Source organism: Macaca fascicularis, chromosome 20 (assembly GCF_037993035.2).
Source record: "Macaca fascicularis isolate 582-1 chromosome 20, T2T-MFA8v1.1".
In the NCBI taxonomy this organism is placed as follows: Eukaryota; Metazoa; Chordata; class Mammalia; order Primates; family Cercopithecidae; genus Macaca; species Macaca fascicularis.
In genome coordinates, this window is record NC_088394.1 from 85,685,028 (window position 1) to 85,702,935 (window position 17,908).

At 50.6% G+C, this 17,908-nt stretch overlaps 1 protein-coding gene across 50 annotated transcripts in view; it reads right to left on the reverse strand.

The window, feature by feature from the left end:
• The window catches only part of FANCA (FA complementation group A), a 74,191-nt gene that overhangs the window by 9,474 nt on the left and 46,809 nt on the right, over nt 1–17,908 (reverse strand). For 30 of the 50 annotated variants that reach the window (XR_012429411.1, XR_012429422.1, XR_012429424.1 and 27 more), the window contains 6 exons: nt 17,739–17,835; nt 15,234–15,410; nt 12,416–12,489; nt 9,501–9,629; nt 3,065–3,149; nt 507–679 (listed from right to left, as the gene is read on the reverse strand). Coding sequence is in view for 31 of the 50 variants with exons in the window: in XM_074028089.1 (XP_073884190.1) it covers nt 507–679; nt 3,065–3,149; nt 9,501–9,629; nt 12,416–12,489; nt 15,234–15,410; nt 17,739–17,835 (735 nt within the window). In the remaining 19 variants the exon portion in view is untranslated. Of the gene's footprint in view, nt 1–506; nt 680–3,064; nt 3,150–9,500; nt 9,630–12,415; nt 12,490–13,073; nt 13,204–15,233; nt 15,411–17,738; nt 17,836–17,908 lie in introns of all 50 variants that reach the window. The other 20 variants (XM_074028085.1, XM_074028087.1, XM_074028082.1 and 17 more) reach the window with 6 other exon arrangements.

The window sequence follows — 17,908 nt, forward strand, 5'->3', positions numbered from 1 at the left end:
GTCCCTCTACATCTGAGCAGGAAGGTTTTTTGTTGTTGCTGAGACAGAGTCTCACTCCGTCGCCCAGGCTGGAGTGCAATGGCACGATCTCGGCTCACTGAAACCTCTGCCTCCCATGTTCAAGCAATTCTCCTGCCTCAGTCTCCCGAGTAGCTGGGATTACAGGCGTCCGCCACCACACCCAGCTAATTTTTGTATTTTTAGTAAAGACAGCGTTTCGCCATGTTGGTCAGGCTGGTCTCAAACTCCTGACCTCAGGTGATCCACCCACCTCAGCCTCCCAAACTGCTGGGATTACAGGCGTGAACCACCTCGCTCAGCCGGAAGGTTTTAATCAGAAGCACTTTAAACCCTCTGGATCCTCCTCTCCGTGGCAAGTGCTACAGAGAGGGACAGGCTTGGGATGGGGACACACAGACAAGTAAGTAACGGGAAACGAACTCGCTACAAAGAAACTCTAGGACCGTCATGAGATGCTGCCCTGCCCAGGTGGTAGTAGGTATTACCGTTTGTACATGAGCAGCTCCCTCTGTCTCTGAAGCCTGGCAGCCACGTTCCAACCGCTTGTCAGAGCCTGGAGTCGTCGGCAGAAAATCCCAAAGAGGAAGTGCCCCTGGGAAGGGGTGTGGCCGAGAGGCACCGAGGGGTCCTGCTGCAGCTCCAGGTCAGCTACCATCTCCTGGAAAAGAGGAGGATGCTGGCACAGGAAGGCATCGGGGCTCACTGCCCAGCCAGTCGGGTACCCTGACGGCGGGGGGCGCGGTGTCAGGGAAAGGTCTCCACAGGGGACAGGGCAAGAAGGAACAAGTGGGGCAAACTATTTCAACTGGAAATCACTTTGAAATTGAAATTGCAAATATAGAACAGTGCAGGCCGGGTGCTGTGGCTTACGTCTGTAATGCCAGCACTTTGGGAGGCTGAGGCAGGCAGATCCCTTGAGCCCAGGAGTTAGAGTACTGCTTTTCAATTAAGAAAAACAGCCGGGGCCGGGCGCGGTGGCTCAAGCCTGTAATCCCAGCACTTTGGGAGGCCGAGACGGGTGGATCACAAGGTCAGGAGATCGAGACCATCCTGGCTAACAAGGTGAAACCCCATCTCAACTAAAAAATACAAAAAATAACTAGCCGGGCGAGGTGGCGGGCGCCTGTAGTCCCAGCTACTCGGGAGGCTGAGGCAGGAGAATGGCGTAAACCCGGGAGGCGGAGCTTGCAGTGAGCTGAGATCCGGCCACTGCATCCCAGCCTGGGCGACAGAGCGAGACTCCCTCTCAGAAAAAAAAAAAAAAAAAGAAAAGAAAAACAGCCGGGTGCTGTGGATCATGCCTGTAATCCCAGCATGTTGGGAGGCCGAGGCAGGCGGATCATGAGGTCAGGAGACAGACCATCCTAACACGGTGAAACCGTCTCTACTAAAAATACAAAAAATTAGCCGGGCGTGGTGGTGGGTGCTTGTAGTCCCAGCTACTCGGGAGGCTGATGGAGAAGAATGGCGTGAACCCGGGAGGCGGAGCTTGCAGTGAGCTGAGATCCGGCCACTGCACTCCAGCCTGGGCGACAGAGCAAGACTCCATCTCCAAAAAAAAAAAAAAAAGAAAGAAAGAAAAAAAAAAAGACCAGATATGGTGGCTCATGCCTGTAATTCGGCACTTTGGGAGGCCAAGACAGGCGGATCACCTGAGGTCAGGAGTTCAAGACCAGCCTGGCCAACAAAATTAGCCATATAAAAATTAGCTGGGTGTGGTGGCAGGTGCCTGTAATCCCAGCTACTCAGGAGGCTGAGGCAGGAGAATCGCTTGAATCCAGGAGGTGGAGGTTGCAGTGAGCCAAGATCCCACCACTGCACTCTAGCCTGGGTGACAGAGCAAGATTCTGTCTCAAAAAACAAACCAACCAACCAAAAAAACCAGCACAAGGACACCCATGTGCCCTCCACCCAGATTAACCTCAGGCTAACATTTTACCCCACACATCATTTTTGCCTCACAAGTCTTTTATTTTTCTTTTTTTGAGACAGTCTCAGTCCGGCTGCCCAGGCTGGAGGGCAGCAGTGCAATCCTGATCTCTCGAGCTCAGTTGATTCTAAGTCAGTTTCCTGAGCATCTGGGACTGTAGGTACACACCACCGAGCAGCTGGGACTGTAGGTACACACCACCAAGCAGCTGGGACTGTAGGTACACACCACCGAGTAGCTGGGACTGTAGGTACACACCACCGAGCAGCTGGGACTGTAGGTACACACCACCATGCTCAACTACTTTTTTGTATTTTTAGTAGAGACAGGGTTTCACCATGTTGGCCAAGCTGGTCTTGAGCCCCTGACCTCAAGTGATCTACCCGCCTCAGCCTCCCAAAGTGCTGGGATTACAGGCACAAGTCACTGTGCCCGGCCGGCTGTGTTTTTTTTTTTTTTTTGAGACGGAATCTCGCTCTGTCGCCCAGGCTGAAGTGCAGTGGCCGGATCTCAGCTCACTACAAGCTCCACCTCCCGGGTTCACGCCATTCTCCTGCCTCAGCCTCCCGAGTAGCTGGGACTACAGGCGCCCGCCACCTCGCCCGGCTAGTTTTTTTTTTTTGTAGTTTTAGTAGAGACGGGGTTTCACTGTGTTCACCAGGATGGTCTCGATCTCCTGACCTCGTGATCCACCCGTCTCGGCCTCCCAGAGTGCTGGGATTACAGGCTTGAGCCACCGCGCCCGGCCAATAATAATGATTATTATTAAGAGGAATAACCAGATGGTCTCACTGAGGAGAAGGAGCCAGGTGGGTCTAGGGAAAGCATCTGGCTAAGGAGTTAGGAGGCCCCAGTGCTGGGGGAGGGGAAGACAGGGGCCTGGCACAGAAGACACAGGGGTGGCCAGCACCAGTAAACGCCTGTTGACTGACAGTGAACACACACAGGTACATGCTGTCTACCTGTATAGATCTCAGGTGATCCACCAGCCTCGGCCTCCCAAAGTACTGGGATTACAAGCATGAGCCACGACGCCCAGACTATAATAAACATCTTAATAGGATGCAGCTTAAATGAAGTGAACGCACTGAGTTGTGGCATCCTCAAACTCACCTGCAATCTGGAAATAATGTCCTCATTTCCTGTGCGGCCACCAAAGACCAAATTGGAATTCTCTGAGTGGTCATAACTCCTTGAGCTGAAAACAAAATACAATGAAATCTTCCTCAGTATCGCCTAATAGTGCTGGAGTTCCCAGTTCTCCTCCTGCCTCCAGAGTTGAGTGATGGCTGTGCTTTTCTGACAGTGTGACCTCACATTATTCAACAATAAACAACAAAAACTGCCACAAAATACTACCAACCCCAACCCAAGAAATACAAAAATTATGTACCATGACCAGGGGGGTTTCTCCCAAGAATGCAAGGACAGCTTAACATCCCCAAATCAATAGAATGCAGTTATCAGTAAAATAAAAAGCAAAAACCACAGGATTATCTTAACAGATGCAGAAAAAGCACTTGATGGAATTTAACATCCCTTTGTGATAAAAACACTCAATAAACTAGGAACAGAAGGGGATCTTCTCAATCTGGTACCTGGCATGTATGAAAAACCCACAGCTAACATCAAATTTAATGAGGAAAGACTGAAAGCTTTTCTTCTAAGATCAGGGGCAACAAGGATGTGCTCTCTACACTCAAAGCAGTGTCGCTGCCTCTACTCAACACTGCACTGGGGCCGGGCGCGGTGGCTCACACCTGTAATCCCAGCACTTTGGAAGGCCGAGGCAGGCGGATCACCTAAGGTCTGGAGTTCAAGACCAGCCTGGCCAACGTGACGAAACCCTATCTCTACTAAAAATACAAAAAATTAGATGGGTGTGTTAGCAGGCACTAGTAATCCCAGCTACTCGGGAAGCTGAGGCAGGAGAATTGCCGGAACCCGTAAGGCGGAGGTTGTAGAGAGCTGAGATCCTGCCATGGCACTCCAGCCTGGGAAACAGAGTGAAACTGTCTCAAAAACAAACAAACAAACAAAAATTAGCAGCCAGGCGTGGCAGCGGGTGCCTGTAATCCCAGCTACTGGGGAGGCTGAGGCAGGAGAATCACTTGAACCCGAGAGGCGGAGGTTGCGGTGAGCCGAGATCACACCGCCACACTCCAGCCTGGGTGCCAGAGCGAGACTCCGTCTCAGAAAAAACAAAAAACACTGCCCTGGGAGTTCAAGCCGGGGCAATTCACCGAGAAAAAGGAAAGCATCCAGATGGGAAAGGAAAAAGTTAAACTATCTCTGTTCACGGATTATATGATCTTCCTTTTTTTTTTTTTTTGTTTGAGACTGAGTTTCACTCTTGTCGCCCAGGCTGGAGTGGCAGTGGCATGATCTCGACTCACTGCAACCTCTGCCCACTGAGTTCAAGTGATTCTCCTGCCTCAGCCTCCCAAGTAACAGATTACAGGAGCCCATCACCGGCCTGGCTAATTTTTGTATTTTTAGTAGAGATGCGGTTTCACCATGTTGACCAGGCTGGTCTCCAACTCCTGACCTCAGGTGATCGCTCACCTCACCCTCCCAAAGTGCTGGGATTAAGGCGTGAGCCACCGTGCCCGGCCAGATAATGATCTTATATATACAAAACCCTAAGGAATCGATACAAAAACACTCGTAAGAGCTAAAAAATGACTCGGGCCAATGAATACACAAGAATCAGTGGTGTTTCTATACATTAGCAACAAATGATTCACAGTGAAAGGAGACGCTCTCACTGCCCCACAAGCAGCCCTATCAGGATCTCAGCTACTTCTGTAGACATTGACAAGCTCATCCCAAAATGAGATGCAACTACAAAGCACCCAGAAAAGCCAAAACAATCCTGGAAAACAACAAAGTTAGAGGCCTCACACTTCCCAATTTTAAAACCTACTACAAAGCTTCGGTCATCCAAATGGTGCAGTGCATACAGACATACAGACCAAGGGACACAATGAGCCAGAAATAAATCCTCACACGAACGGCCACCTCACTTTTGACGAGGGTGCCAAGATCATTCAGCAGGGAAAGATGTGTTTTCAACAAATGGTGCTGGGACAACTGCGTGGCCACATGCAACAGAATGAAGCTGGACCACCTCACACAATTTTTTTTTTTTTTTTGAGACAGTCTCTCACTCTGTCGCCCAGGCTGGAGTGCGGTGGCACAATCTCGGCTCACTGCAAGCTCCACCTCCCAGGTTCAAGCAAATCTCCTGCTTCAGCCTCCCGAGTAGCTGGGATTACAGGCACCTGCCACCACGCCTGGCTAGTTTTTGTATTTTTTTAGTTTCGCCATGTTGGCCAGGCTGGTCTCGAACTCCTGACCTCAAGTGATCCACCAGCCTCAGCCTCCCAAAGTGCTGGGATAAAATGTTTTTTGATCCATCAAAATGGATCAAAATCCTAAAGAGCTAAACTACAAACAGATGATCTGAACTTTATAAAAATTTAAAACCTTTGTGCATTGAAGGATACGATCAAGAGTGTGAAAAGAGAATTAACAGAATGGGAGAATATATTTACATATCATATATTTAATAAGAACTTTATCTAAAATATATAAAGAACTCATACAACTCAGTAAGATAAATACAGTCATGAACTGCTTAATGACAAGGATCCATTCTGAGAAACACATCTTTAGGTGGTTTCCTCACGTTAACATCGAAGTGCACAGACACAGATCAGATCCCTCCGCACACCTAGGCCACATGGCATGCCCCACTGCACAGACCTAGACAGCAGACCCCCCGCGCGCCTAAGCCACATGGCATGTCCCACTGCACAGACTTAGCAGACCCCCCGCACACCTAGGCCACATGGCATGGCCTGCTGCACAGACCTAGACAGCAGACCCCCCGCGCGCCTAAGCCACATGGCATGTCCCACTGCACAGACTTAGCAGACCCCCCTGCACACCTAGGCCACATGGCATGGCCCACTGCACAGACTTAGCAGACCCCTCCGCACGTCTAGGCCACATGGCATGGCCCACTGCACAGACTTAGCAGACCCCCCGCACACCTAGGCCACATGGCATGGCCCGCTGAGCCCAGGTTATGAACCAGCACAGCATGGAACTGTACTGAATACTGCAACTGGAACACAACAGTATTTGTGCATCTAAACATAGAAAAGGTACAGTAAAAACACAACTTAAAAAAAAAGTGACAAAACAACTATGGCTTTATGGGATTAGTGTCATATATGTGGCTCATTGTTAACCAAAACGCTGTTATGCAGTACATGAATGTAACCCAGTTTTCAAATGGGCTGAAGATATGAACAGATATTTCTCCAAAGAAAATCTACAAATGGCCAATAAGAAAATAGAAAGATGCTCAAAATCACTACCCATCAGGGAAGTACAAATCAAAACCACAATGAAATAGCACTTAATACCCACTAGGATGGCCACCAGCAAGTCCGGCCTAGCACAGAGGCTCACACCTGTAATCCCAGTACACTGGGAGGCCGAGGCGGGCAGATCACCTGAGGTCAGGAGTTCGAGACCAGTCCGGCCAACATTGTGAAACCCCATCTCTACTAAAATTACAAATTAGCCACCAGGGCCGGGCGCGGTGGCTCAAGCCTGTAATCCCAGCACTTTGGGAGGCCGAGACAGGCGGATCATGAGGTCTGGAGATTGAGACCATCCTGGCTAACACGGTGAAACCCCGTCTCTACTAAAAAATACAAAAAACTAGCTGGGCGGGCGCCTGTAGTCCCAGCTACTTGGGAGGCTGAGGCAGGAGATGGCCTAAACTCGGGAGGCGGAGCTTGCAGTGAGCTGAGATCCGGCCACTGCACTCCAGCCTGGGCGACAGAGCGAGACTCCGTCTCAAAAAAAAAAAAAAAATTAGCCACCAGGTGAGGTGGTGCCTGTAGTCCCAGCTACTTGAGGGGCTGAAGCAGGAGGATCACTTGAGCCCAGGAGGTCGAGGCTGCAGTGGGCTGAGATCTCACCACTGTATCCCAGCCTGGGTGACAAAGTAAGACCCTGTTTCAAAATAAATATGTAAGACAAAGTAAGACTCTGTCTCAAACAAAGTAAATGGATAAACAAAATATGGCTGATCCTTCTGTTCTGCAGTGAGCAGCTCTGTGCAAACCTACCCATAAAGGCTGGGGAAGTTGGGAAGCTGGAGAAAGAGGCTGAACAATCCAGTTTCTCAGACAGAAATGTTTAAGGGCTGACAGACAGAAGCCATGTCTTGGGCAGCCTAGAGAGAGGATGCATCCCTGCAATGCTACCCCCAGGCGGGGCTTCTATACCACAGGGAAGGATTATTGAAGTCAACCCCTCAGGGAAAAGCAAGAATGCTCTGTGAATCTAACCGCTGGATTTAAGGTGGAAAATTTGTTTTTTTTGTTTTGAGATGGGGTCTGTCACCCAGGCTGGAATGTAGTGGTGTTATCAGAGCTCACTGCAACCTCTGCCTTTCAGGCTCAAGCAGTCCCACCTCAGCCTCATGAGTAGCTGGGACCACAGGCACACCATGCCTAATTTTTTTTTTTTTTTTGTGGAGATAGGGTTTCACCAGGCTGGTCTCAAGCTCCTGAGCTCAGATGATCTGCCTGCCTTGGCCTGTCAGTGCTGAGATTACAGGCATGAGCCACTGCGCCCAGCCTCAAGGTTGTTTTGACCTAAGAGTGGGATTTAAGGTAACAGCAGATAAATGGGAAATCTCAGGAGGCATTCTTGGAGTAGGGTTAACGGGAAGTCACCCACGATAGAGGTGCGTCAGCTTCCACACCTTCTGTGAGCGTCAGTCGGCCATAAGAAGGGTGTGCTGATACAGCCCCCACACCTTCTGTGAGTGTCAGTCGGCCATAAGAAGGAAGGGTGTGCTGATACAGCCCCCACACCTTCTGTGAGTGTCAGTCGGCCATAAGAAGGAAGGGTGTGCTGATACAGCCCCCACACCTTCTGTGAGCGTCAGTCGGCGATAAGAAGGAAGGGTGTGCTGATACAGCCCCCACACCTTCTGTGAGCATCAGTCGGCCATAAGAAGGAAGGGTGTGCTGATACAGCCCCCACACCTTCTGTGAGCGTCAGCCAGCCATAAGAAGGAAGGGTGTGCTGGTGCAGCCCCCACACTTCTGTGAGCGTCAGTCGGCCATAAGAAGGAAGGGTGTGCTGGTGCAGCCCCCACACTTCTGTGAGTGTCAGTCGGCCATAAGAAGGAAGGGTGTGCTGATACAGCCCCACACCTTCTGAGCGTCAGTCGGCCATAAGAAGGAAGGGTGTGCTGATACAGCCCCCACACCTTCTGTGAGCGTCAGTCGGCCATAAGAAGGAAGGGTGTGCTGATACAGCCCCCACACCTTCTGTGAGCGTCAGTCGGCCATAAGAAGGAAGGGTGTGCTGATATGTGCTACAACACGGATGAGCCTCAGAAACATTCTGCTCAGCCAAGGAAGCCAGACACAAAGGGCCACATACTATGTGATTCTATTTATATTAAATATGCAAAAAAGGCAAATCCATGAACAGAAAATGGATTCCTGGTTGCCACAGGCAGGGGACATGGAGGAAAGGTGCATACACACTTGCCATCTGTACTGAATGCTAAAGCTGTAACAATAGTTTGGAGCTGCAGGCAAGAGCTGCTGGGAACAAAGCCTGGACAGCCCCAGGTACACTCCGTCCATCCTTCTGGCCCAGATGCACCACCTCAGGAACTGCTCTGTCCTGAGAATCCCTCTCAGATGGAGAGAGGCCCAGTATCTGCTAGGCCATTTGTGCTGTGCTTCGCACTTGCTCACCTTGAATACCAGGTGACAGAACAGAAAAACGTTGTTGCCATTTTTTTTTTTTGAGACGGGTCTTGCTCTGTCGCCCAGTCGGCTCACTGCAACCTCTGCCTCCTGGGTTCAAGCAATCCTGCTGCCTCAGCCTCCCAAGTAGCTGTGCCTACAGGCGCACACCACCACGCCCAGCTAATTTTTATATTTTTAGTAGAGATGGGGTTTTACCATGTTGGGCAGGCTGGGTCTCGAACTCCTAACCTCAGGGGATCCACCCACCTCAGCCTCCCAAAGTGCTGGGATTACAGGTGTGAGCCACCACGCCCGGCCCAAAGTTGTTGCACTTAACAAGTCTATACACATAAAGAAACAACCGATTAAGGAAGCTTGCCTTTACTTTGTACTGACTTAGATTTGCCATGTGATATGCTCGAGTGTACTTTGCATAACACAATTGGAGTGAGAGAAAAATGTATTCTTAGAGCTGCCATGATTTCAAGTAAGGCCTCATTGGTGTGTGACGGTTAACACTGAGTGTTGGCTGGACTGGGCTGAAGGATGCAAAATGTTGATCCTGGGTGTGTGTCTGTGAGGGTGTTACCAAAGGAGATTCACATTTGGGTCTGGGCTGGGAAAGGCAGACCCACCCTTAATCTGGGTGGGCACCATCTAATCGGCGGCCAGCAAGGCCAAAAACTCCCCTTTGTATATATCCTATTAGTTCTGTTCCTCTAGGGAACCCTAATACAGTGTGTGCTGCTAACCTGTGGTGGAAATCCATCAGAGCGTTGACAAGAACGGTACACGCAGCCTCCAGGTCTCCGTCACAGCCTCCTGAAGCAGAGGACTTAGGGAGAAAGTGCTCATAGATCGCCCACTGGTGGAAGTCCTGCCTGGAACAGCAAACACTGACATCAGTTCTGAGAAATGCTTCGCAACCAGCAGTTCCCCATAACCAGGGAGTAGGCCCACAGTAAGGAACACACAGCACTAGTGAGAGCTGGGTTGAGACTGGCGGCTCGGGACCTTAGAGTAGGAATGAGACCTCACTGTCTGCAGGGTGGGGTGCCTGGGGCTGTGGGAAAGGCCTGGTCTCAGGAGTGGCCTTTGTGAACCACCCCCCTTCCACTGATCAAAGGCCACTCAGGATGACATCCCACTGGGTACCTGCTGGCCACATAGTGGATGAGCTTGGTGAACAGAACAGGCAAGCACAAAAATGTAGGCTGTAAAGTCACCTGAGGGCACCTGAGCTACTCACAGGCCCACCGGCAGGGGATGGTGAAGCAACCTGCGTCCAGACTGTGGGCTCTGTGCATATGGACAGGAAAGGGCTCAAGGACACACTCACTCAAAACTGTGGTGGCTACACCTATAATCCCAGCACTGTGGGAGGAGGCCAAGGTGGGAGAATTGCTCGCGCCCAGGAGTTTGACATCAGCATGACCAACATAGGGAGACCCCATTCCTACCAAAAATAAAAAATTAGCTGGGCATAGTGGTGCCCGCCTGTGGTCCCAGCTACTGAGGAGGCTGAGGCAGGCGGATCGCTTGAGCTCTGGAGAGGGAGGCTGCAGTGAGCCATAACTGCAACACTGTACTCCAGCCTGGCCAACAGGGTGAAACCCTGTCTCAAACAAACAAACAAATCTGCAGTGCACAGAACCATCAATACTGCAATCCATTTACACAGAAAGAGCCAAAACCAGGAAAATGCAACCATGCAAATATGAGTGCTAAGGGGTGTGTGCTCTACCCACACTGTCTGGAACTGGCACAGAATGTATCTAAGTATCACTTCAGTAATTGAGAAAAGAAAGAAAATCCCAGGAACACATCTCAACACGACTTCCACGTAGCAGTGACCTGAGTGGTAAGGAGAGGTCCTCATGACCCCACGTAGACCAGTCCCTCCCTCTGACCTCCTTAGATTCCACCCCGGAGAGGAGCCAGGAGGAGAAACGGGAGCGTGTGGAGGAAGCACCTGCAGAGCGGGCTTGGCACAACCCGAACCATCGGCGCCCGTTTTGCCGCAGGCAGCAGCGAGTTGTTGTTTCTGTGGCCCCCGTTTTCCTTTTCCTATTACTTCTATTGGTTTCATCCAGAATCGGATGCCAGGATCCAGGCGCGGGAGACAGTGCTGCATGTGCCTGGAGGGCCCCTGACGGCCAGAAGGACGAGGAACACAGGGTGGCTGATGCCAACCCTCTCCTGAGTCTGGGTGTGGCAGGCACCCCGAGGCTCATGTACCCAGCAGGACGCTCCCTGTCTGCAGTGACCACATTCCCCTCTCCCTGACCTCCACCCTAAACTCCACAGCCTCAAACCCAAGGGCCCTCTGGGCTCCCTACTCCTATGTCCAGAACAGCACAACTGACCTCTCCAGTGGTCTCAGTCATCAGCCCTGGGACCTAGGGGGGGTTCAGTGCTTCATTTACCCACTTCCTGGTGCCCCCATGTCAAGGCCAGCACCTCTCCTCAAAGTCTGCACCACCTGCTCCACACCAGCCTCTTCTCCTCCCTGGTCATTTCCTCTCACACGGCCCTGTCTGGTATCTCCAGAGCTCATTCCTACCTTTAATCTACTTCTGTGTCTACCTGCGTGTTGCCAGGGCCAGGACGCAGGTGTACAGCTCCTGGAGAGCAGCCACAGCCCAGCCAGGGCAGGGTGAAGTCTAAGTGGGTGCCCTCGATGTGCCACATCTGCCCTCATCGATACACAGGTGCCATATGAGCAGCCTTGTCTCTTTCCCTCTATACTCCCTGCTTCTAGAACACTCTATTAGTGTCTACCACATGGTAGGAGCTCAGTAAATGTTTCTTAAATAAAGGAATAACAATTGAAATTGGGCAACCCTCCCGGGCGCCCCCACCACATGGAAACTTTACGTTCAATTTCGCTTTAATAAATCTTGACACCAAAAACAAAACAAAACAAAACAAAAACCAATTAAAATTGTGCTCAAAGATTAACAGTTGGCCGGGCGCAGTGGCTTAAGCCTGTAATCCCAGCACTTTGGGAGGCCGAGACGGGCGGATCACGAGGTCAGGAGATCGAGACCATCCTGGCTAACACGGTGAAACCCCGTCTCTACTAAAAAATACAAAAAACTAGCCGGGCGTGGTGGCGGCGCCTGTGGTCCCAACTACTCGGGAGGCTGAGGCAGGAGAATGGCGGGAACCCGGGAGGCGGAGCTTGCAGTGAGCTGAGATCCGGCCACTGCACTCCAGCCTGGGCGGTAGAGCGAGACTCCGTCTCAAAAAAAAAAAAAAAAAAAAAAAAAAAAGATTAACAGTTAAACAAAACATTAAATTGAGGATAAAATGTCAAAACGTAGGCTTTAAGACAGTGTAGAAAACTGTGTAACATTTTAAAGGGAAGCTCCTTTTTCTTTTGAGATTGGATCTCACTCTGCTGCCCAGGCTATGCCGCACCCTCTGCCTTCCAGGCTCAAGCAGTGTTCCTGCTCTGCCTCCCAGCTGGCTGTGATGACTGGCATGTGCCGCACGCCCAGCTAATTCCTTTTCTATTTTTTGTAGAGATGGAGTCTCCCTGTGTTGCCCAGGCTGACCTCAAACTCCTGGATTCAAGAGATCCTCCTGCCTCAGCCTCCCAAAGTGCTGAGATTATAGGTGTGAGCCATCACGCCCGGCCAGGGTAGCTCTTTTCAACACATACCGTTCAGTATCTGAAAGAGCATCAGCTTCAGGCTGAATTTCCAGCTCCAGGTGTAACCAGTCTTGGTAAGTTAACTGAGAGAAAGGGAGCAATTCAATACAATGAGGACAGAACACACAATCCACCGCAGGTTTATAAAACAGTTTGTCATTTCATCTCATACGCAGCCCTCCATGTCCCTGTGTTATAATGAAATTGCAGCTGAGAGTTCTACAGGAAAGAAACTTTAGTTTTGTCAAGAATTGTTTCTTACAAGATTTCCCTAGCACAAAGATGTTAGCACTGTAATCCTTTATTTCCAAGTATAAAACGGCTATTTTAGTCTGGGCAACATAGTAAGACCCCATCTCATTTAAAAATTGACTGGGTACAGTGGCTCATGCCTGTAATCCCAGCACTTTGGGAGGCTGAGGCCAGCAGATTGCTTGAGCCTAGGCAACATGGCAAGACCCCGTCTCTACAAAAGATTTAAAAATCAGCCAGGCATGGTGGCACGTGTGTGTGGTCCCAGCCTCTTGGGAGGCTGGGGCGGAAGGATCGCTTGAGCCCAGGAGGTCAAGGCTGCAGTAAGCAACAGAGTGAGATCTATAAAAAGGAAAAAAAAAGAAAAAAGAAAAAAGAAAACAACAACATTCTACAGCTATTCACAGTAGCATACCTTCATTTATTTTTGGAAACAGGGTCTGCTGCCCAGGCTGGAGTGTGTGCAGTGATACAATCGTAGCTCGTGGCTGGCTCTGCCTCCTGGACTCCAGCATCCTCCCCCTCAGCCTCTCAGATGGCTGGGACTGCAGGTGCACATCACCATGACCAAGTAAGTTTTTTAAAAACATTTTTAGTAGGCCAAGCACGGTGGTTCCTACCTGTAATCCCAGCACTTTGGGAGGCTGAGGTAGGCGGATCATGAGGTCAGGAGATCGAGACCATCCTGGCTAACACGGTGAAATCCCGTCTCTACTAAAAATACACACACACACACAGGGCTGGGCACGATGGTTCACGCCTATAATCCCAGCACTTTGGGAGGCCGAGATGGGCGGATCACGAGGTCAGGAGATTGAGACCATCCTGGCTAACACGGTGAAACCCCGTCTCCACTAAAAATACTAAAAATTAGCTGGGCGTGGTGGCGGGCGCCTGTAGACCCAGCTACTTGAGAGGCTGAGGCAGGAGAATGGCGTGAACCCAGAAGGCGGAGCTTGCAGTGAGCTGAGATCGCACCACTGCACTCCAGCCTGGGCGACAGAGTGAGACTCCGTCTCAAAAAATAAAATAAAATAAAATTTTAGTAGAGACAAGGTCTCACTATGTTGACCAGGTTGGTTTTGAACTGAGCTCAGGTGATCCTTCCGCCTCGGTTTACCAAAGTGCTGGGATTGTAGGCATGAGCCATGGCATCCAACTTGTGTTAACATGTTTCCTGGCCGGGCGCGGTGGCTCAAGCCTGTAATCCCAGCACTTTGGGAGGCCGAGACGGGCGGATCACGAGGTCAGGAGATCGAGACCATCCTGGCTAACACAGTGAAACCCCGTCTCCACTAAAAATACAAAAAAAAATTAGCCGGGCGTGGTGGCGGCGCCTGTAGTCCCAGCTACTCGGGAGGCTGAGGCAGGAGAATGGCGGGAACCCGGGAGGCGGAGCTTGCAGTGAGCTGAGATCCGGCCACTGCACTCCAGCCTGGGCGACAGAGTGAGACTCCGCCTCAAAAAAAAAAAAAAAAAAAAACCAAAAAACCATGTTTCCTGTCTGTAAATCTTAAAACAGTTCCATGAATCAACAGGGACTAATTTCAATATGTTGATTTGTGGACTAATCTCCAAACCTCACATTGCAGGAAAAGCAGCAACACTCCTGCCGCGCACTCCTATCTGGGTAAAGGCCGAAGCTGCCGAGCTCCGCACAGGGACACCCACAGATGCGGCACAGCCAAGGGAGCAATGCAGGAAGATTCCCTCCGAGCTGCTGGTGGGCACAGAGCTATTCACTGCCTCCTTTTCTTTTTCTACTGCGCCTGGTCATCTTTCCTCACATCAAAACACAGCATCATACTTACTTTTGTGTAGCTAACATAGTTAACAATAAAAAAAGCAGAAAAAGTAGTACAATAACCTTGAGGTTTTTGTACTACTAACCTAGAGGCGCCACTCAGCGTCTCTAGGCTCACTCCTGTGCGCCTGGCGGGCGCCTGTAGTCCCAACTACTGGAGAGGCTGAGGCACGAGAATCGCTTGAACCTGCAGAGGCTGCAGTGAGCCAAGACTGCACCACTGAACACAGCCAGACATTGTCTCAAAGAACATATCACTAAAAATAAAAAAAAGAAGTTTGTGTTGGGAGAAACTCAGAAAGCATAGCAGGGTTTCTCTGTATTTATTTATTTTTTTGAGTCAGGGTCTCGCTGCATCATCCAGGCGGGAGTAGAGTAGCGTGATCTTGGCTCACTGCAACCTCCACCTCCCAGGCTCAAGCGATTCTCCTGCCTCAGCCTCCCAAGCAGCTAGAACTACAGGTGCACACCACTGCGCCCAACTAATTTTTGCCTTTTTTTGTAGAGATGGGGTTTCACCATGCTGCCTGGGCTGGTCTCAAACTCCTGAGTTCAGGTGATCCACCTGCCTTGGCCTCCCACAGTGCTGGGATCACAGGTGTGAGCACCGTGCCCAGTCTCTGTATAATTTCTTAACAGCTGCACATGAGGCCACAATGATGTCAGTCAAGATTCCAATCAAACCACCTAGGTGCTGCTGTTCTTGCCTCTGAGGAGACAGTCTGCACACACAGGATGTGGCACGATGCAGGGGAAGGAACGGTGACCTACATGAACATCTTCCTCTTTCAACAGCTCTCGGAAGGTTCTGTGTGTCCAGAGAGAGAGGGCAGCTCTCTGCCAGTCTGCGGAAGGAAGGTACAAGGGTCTCCAGGAAAGGCTGGCTGCGTCCTCTTGAGAAAGAGGCTGTCGGGCCTCTGAGAACAATCTGAACACAAGGAACTGAAACTGAAACAGACAGTATCATGCAAGTTTCACTGGGAGCGGTTAAGCCAATGCTCAGGTGGAAACAGACCATCAACAGCCAAGCCACACACACAGCCCCACGTTCAGGAGACCTCAGTCCAGCCCCTGGGAGGGGGCAACACACAACCCCACGTTCAGGGGACCTCAGTCCAGCCCCTGGGAGGGGGCAACACACAACCCCACGCTCAGGAGACCTCAGTCCAGGCCCTGGGAGGGTGCAACACACAACCTCACGTTCAGGGGACCTCAGTCCAGCCCTTGGGAGCGTGTAGAGCCCCTCAGTGGTCATGGCTGCGCACAGCGCTCCAGGGAAGAGACGTTCCTGCCATCTGACTGTTTCCTTGAGCTAAATGTCTGGAAGCAGAATTGCAGGAACAAAACTGCCTCCCAGGGGTAGGGCTGGTTTGGTCCTGGGTCGTGAAACCGCCCATCTCTAGGCCTTTGCCAGGAATGGCGTTGCCACCAAAAGCGCACACCACTGGACAAGTGAGACACGCTATCGGTGCTGCGTGACCGTGTCCATCTCTGCCTCTAAGGAGACGAGAGCCTCCCATGTTTACAACCGGACTGCTCCAAGGACGTGACCGTGTCCATCTCTGCCCCTGAGGAGACGAGAGCCTCCCATGTTTATAACCGGACTGCCGTCCCTGCCCAGTGCGCTGGGTGGGGACCATGTTGCCCTCTCCTAAACTCCAACACCATGTTTTCTTTAAAAACTTGGCACCAGAGGCAATGTTCCTCAGAGGAAATAACTGGAAATATGTGCACCCTGGATCCTCAGGGGCTGCTCCCAGATTCTGACTTAATTTATCTGGAAAGGGGCCAGGAATCTGTAGTTTCAAAAGCTTCTCAGGTGATTCCGATGTGAAGCCTGCAGTTGAAAACCACTATTTATTTATTTATTTATTCAAGGCAGAGTCTCGCTCTGTCGCCCAGGCTGGAGGGCAGTGGTGCAATCTCGGCTCACTGGCAAGCTCCGCCTCCCTGGTTCAAGCCATTCTCCTCCCTGAGCCTTCCAAGTAGCTGGGATTACAGGCGTGCGCCACCTCGCCCAGCTAATTTTTGTATTTTTAGTAGAGACGGGGTTTCACCATGTCAGTCAGGTTGATCTCAATCTCTCGACCTGATGATCCACCCACGTTGGCCTCCCAAAGTGTTGGGATTACAGGTGTGAGCCACCGAGCCCAGCCTAAAAACCACTATTTTATACTTGAGGCGTTCATTAAAATCCTATAAAAGGACAACACTGGTTTCAGTGCCATTTCACCTTTGCTTTTGACATTCAGGGTTTCCAATGCTCATCTTTAAATTCCTTTGTCTGGGCCGGGCGCGGTGGCCCATGCCTGTAATCCTAGCACTTTGGGAGGCCAAGGTGGGCGGATCACTTGAGGTCAGGAGTTTGAAACCAATCTGGCCAACATGGTGAAACTGTCACACTAAAAAATATATAAAACAATTAGCCGGGCGTGGTGGCAGGTGCCTGTAATTCCACCCACTTGGGAAGCTGAGGCAGGAGAACTGCTTGAACTTGGGAAGTGGAGGCTGCAGTGAGCCGAGATCGCACCACTGCACTCCAGCCTGGGCTACAGAGCAACACTCCATCTTTAAAAAAAAAAAAAAAAAATTCCTTTTTCTGAACAATGTAAGGAACATTTACTAGATGAGACGAATGAGTATTCTTCTTTCCAGAGAAAGATACTTTTTTTTTTGTTTTGTTTTGTTTTTTTGAGACGGAGTCTCGCTCTGTCACCCAGGCTGGAGTGCAGTGGCGCGATCTCGGCTCACTGCAAGCTCCGCCTCCTGGGTTTACGCCATTCTCCTGCCTCAGCCTCCTGAGTAGCTGGGACTACAGGCGCCCGCCACCGCGCCCGGCTAATTTTTTGTATTTTTAGTAGAGACGGGGTTTCACCGTGGTCTCGATCTCCTGACCTTGTGATCCGCCCGCCTCGGCCTCCCAAAGTGCTGGGATTACAGGCGTGAGCCACCGCGCCCGGCCGAAAGATACTTTTTATGAATACTGATCTTTTAATTCATCTCTCCTATAAATACCAACATCTATTTCCTTACAACTACAGACGCGTAGCTGTCTTCATACAACTTCACTTTACACTCAGAGAACAGAAGAAAAGGCAGCGCTCAGCAGTCAGGCTGCCCAAGCAGACAGTAGAGGTGGCCATGACAGCCAGCCTGACTCAGGAGCTGCCCCTGAGATGGGCATGAGGCGGCAGCAGACCTCGGCCTTCCGGTCTGAAAGCTGCGTAAACCTGAAACGTACAGCAGAATGGAAAAATAGGAAATGACTGAACCCACCTTTTTAATAAGGCCTGGAGATAAGCAGCTGTGCAAAATATCTCGTGACTGGGAAGAAAACTTGCAAAGAGAGTACGAAATTGCCGCTGTACAAAATCTGAAAACAGAAATTATAACATATAAATGTTATCCATACAAAATAAGGGATGAAGGAAAAAGTTACTTTCAAC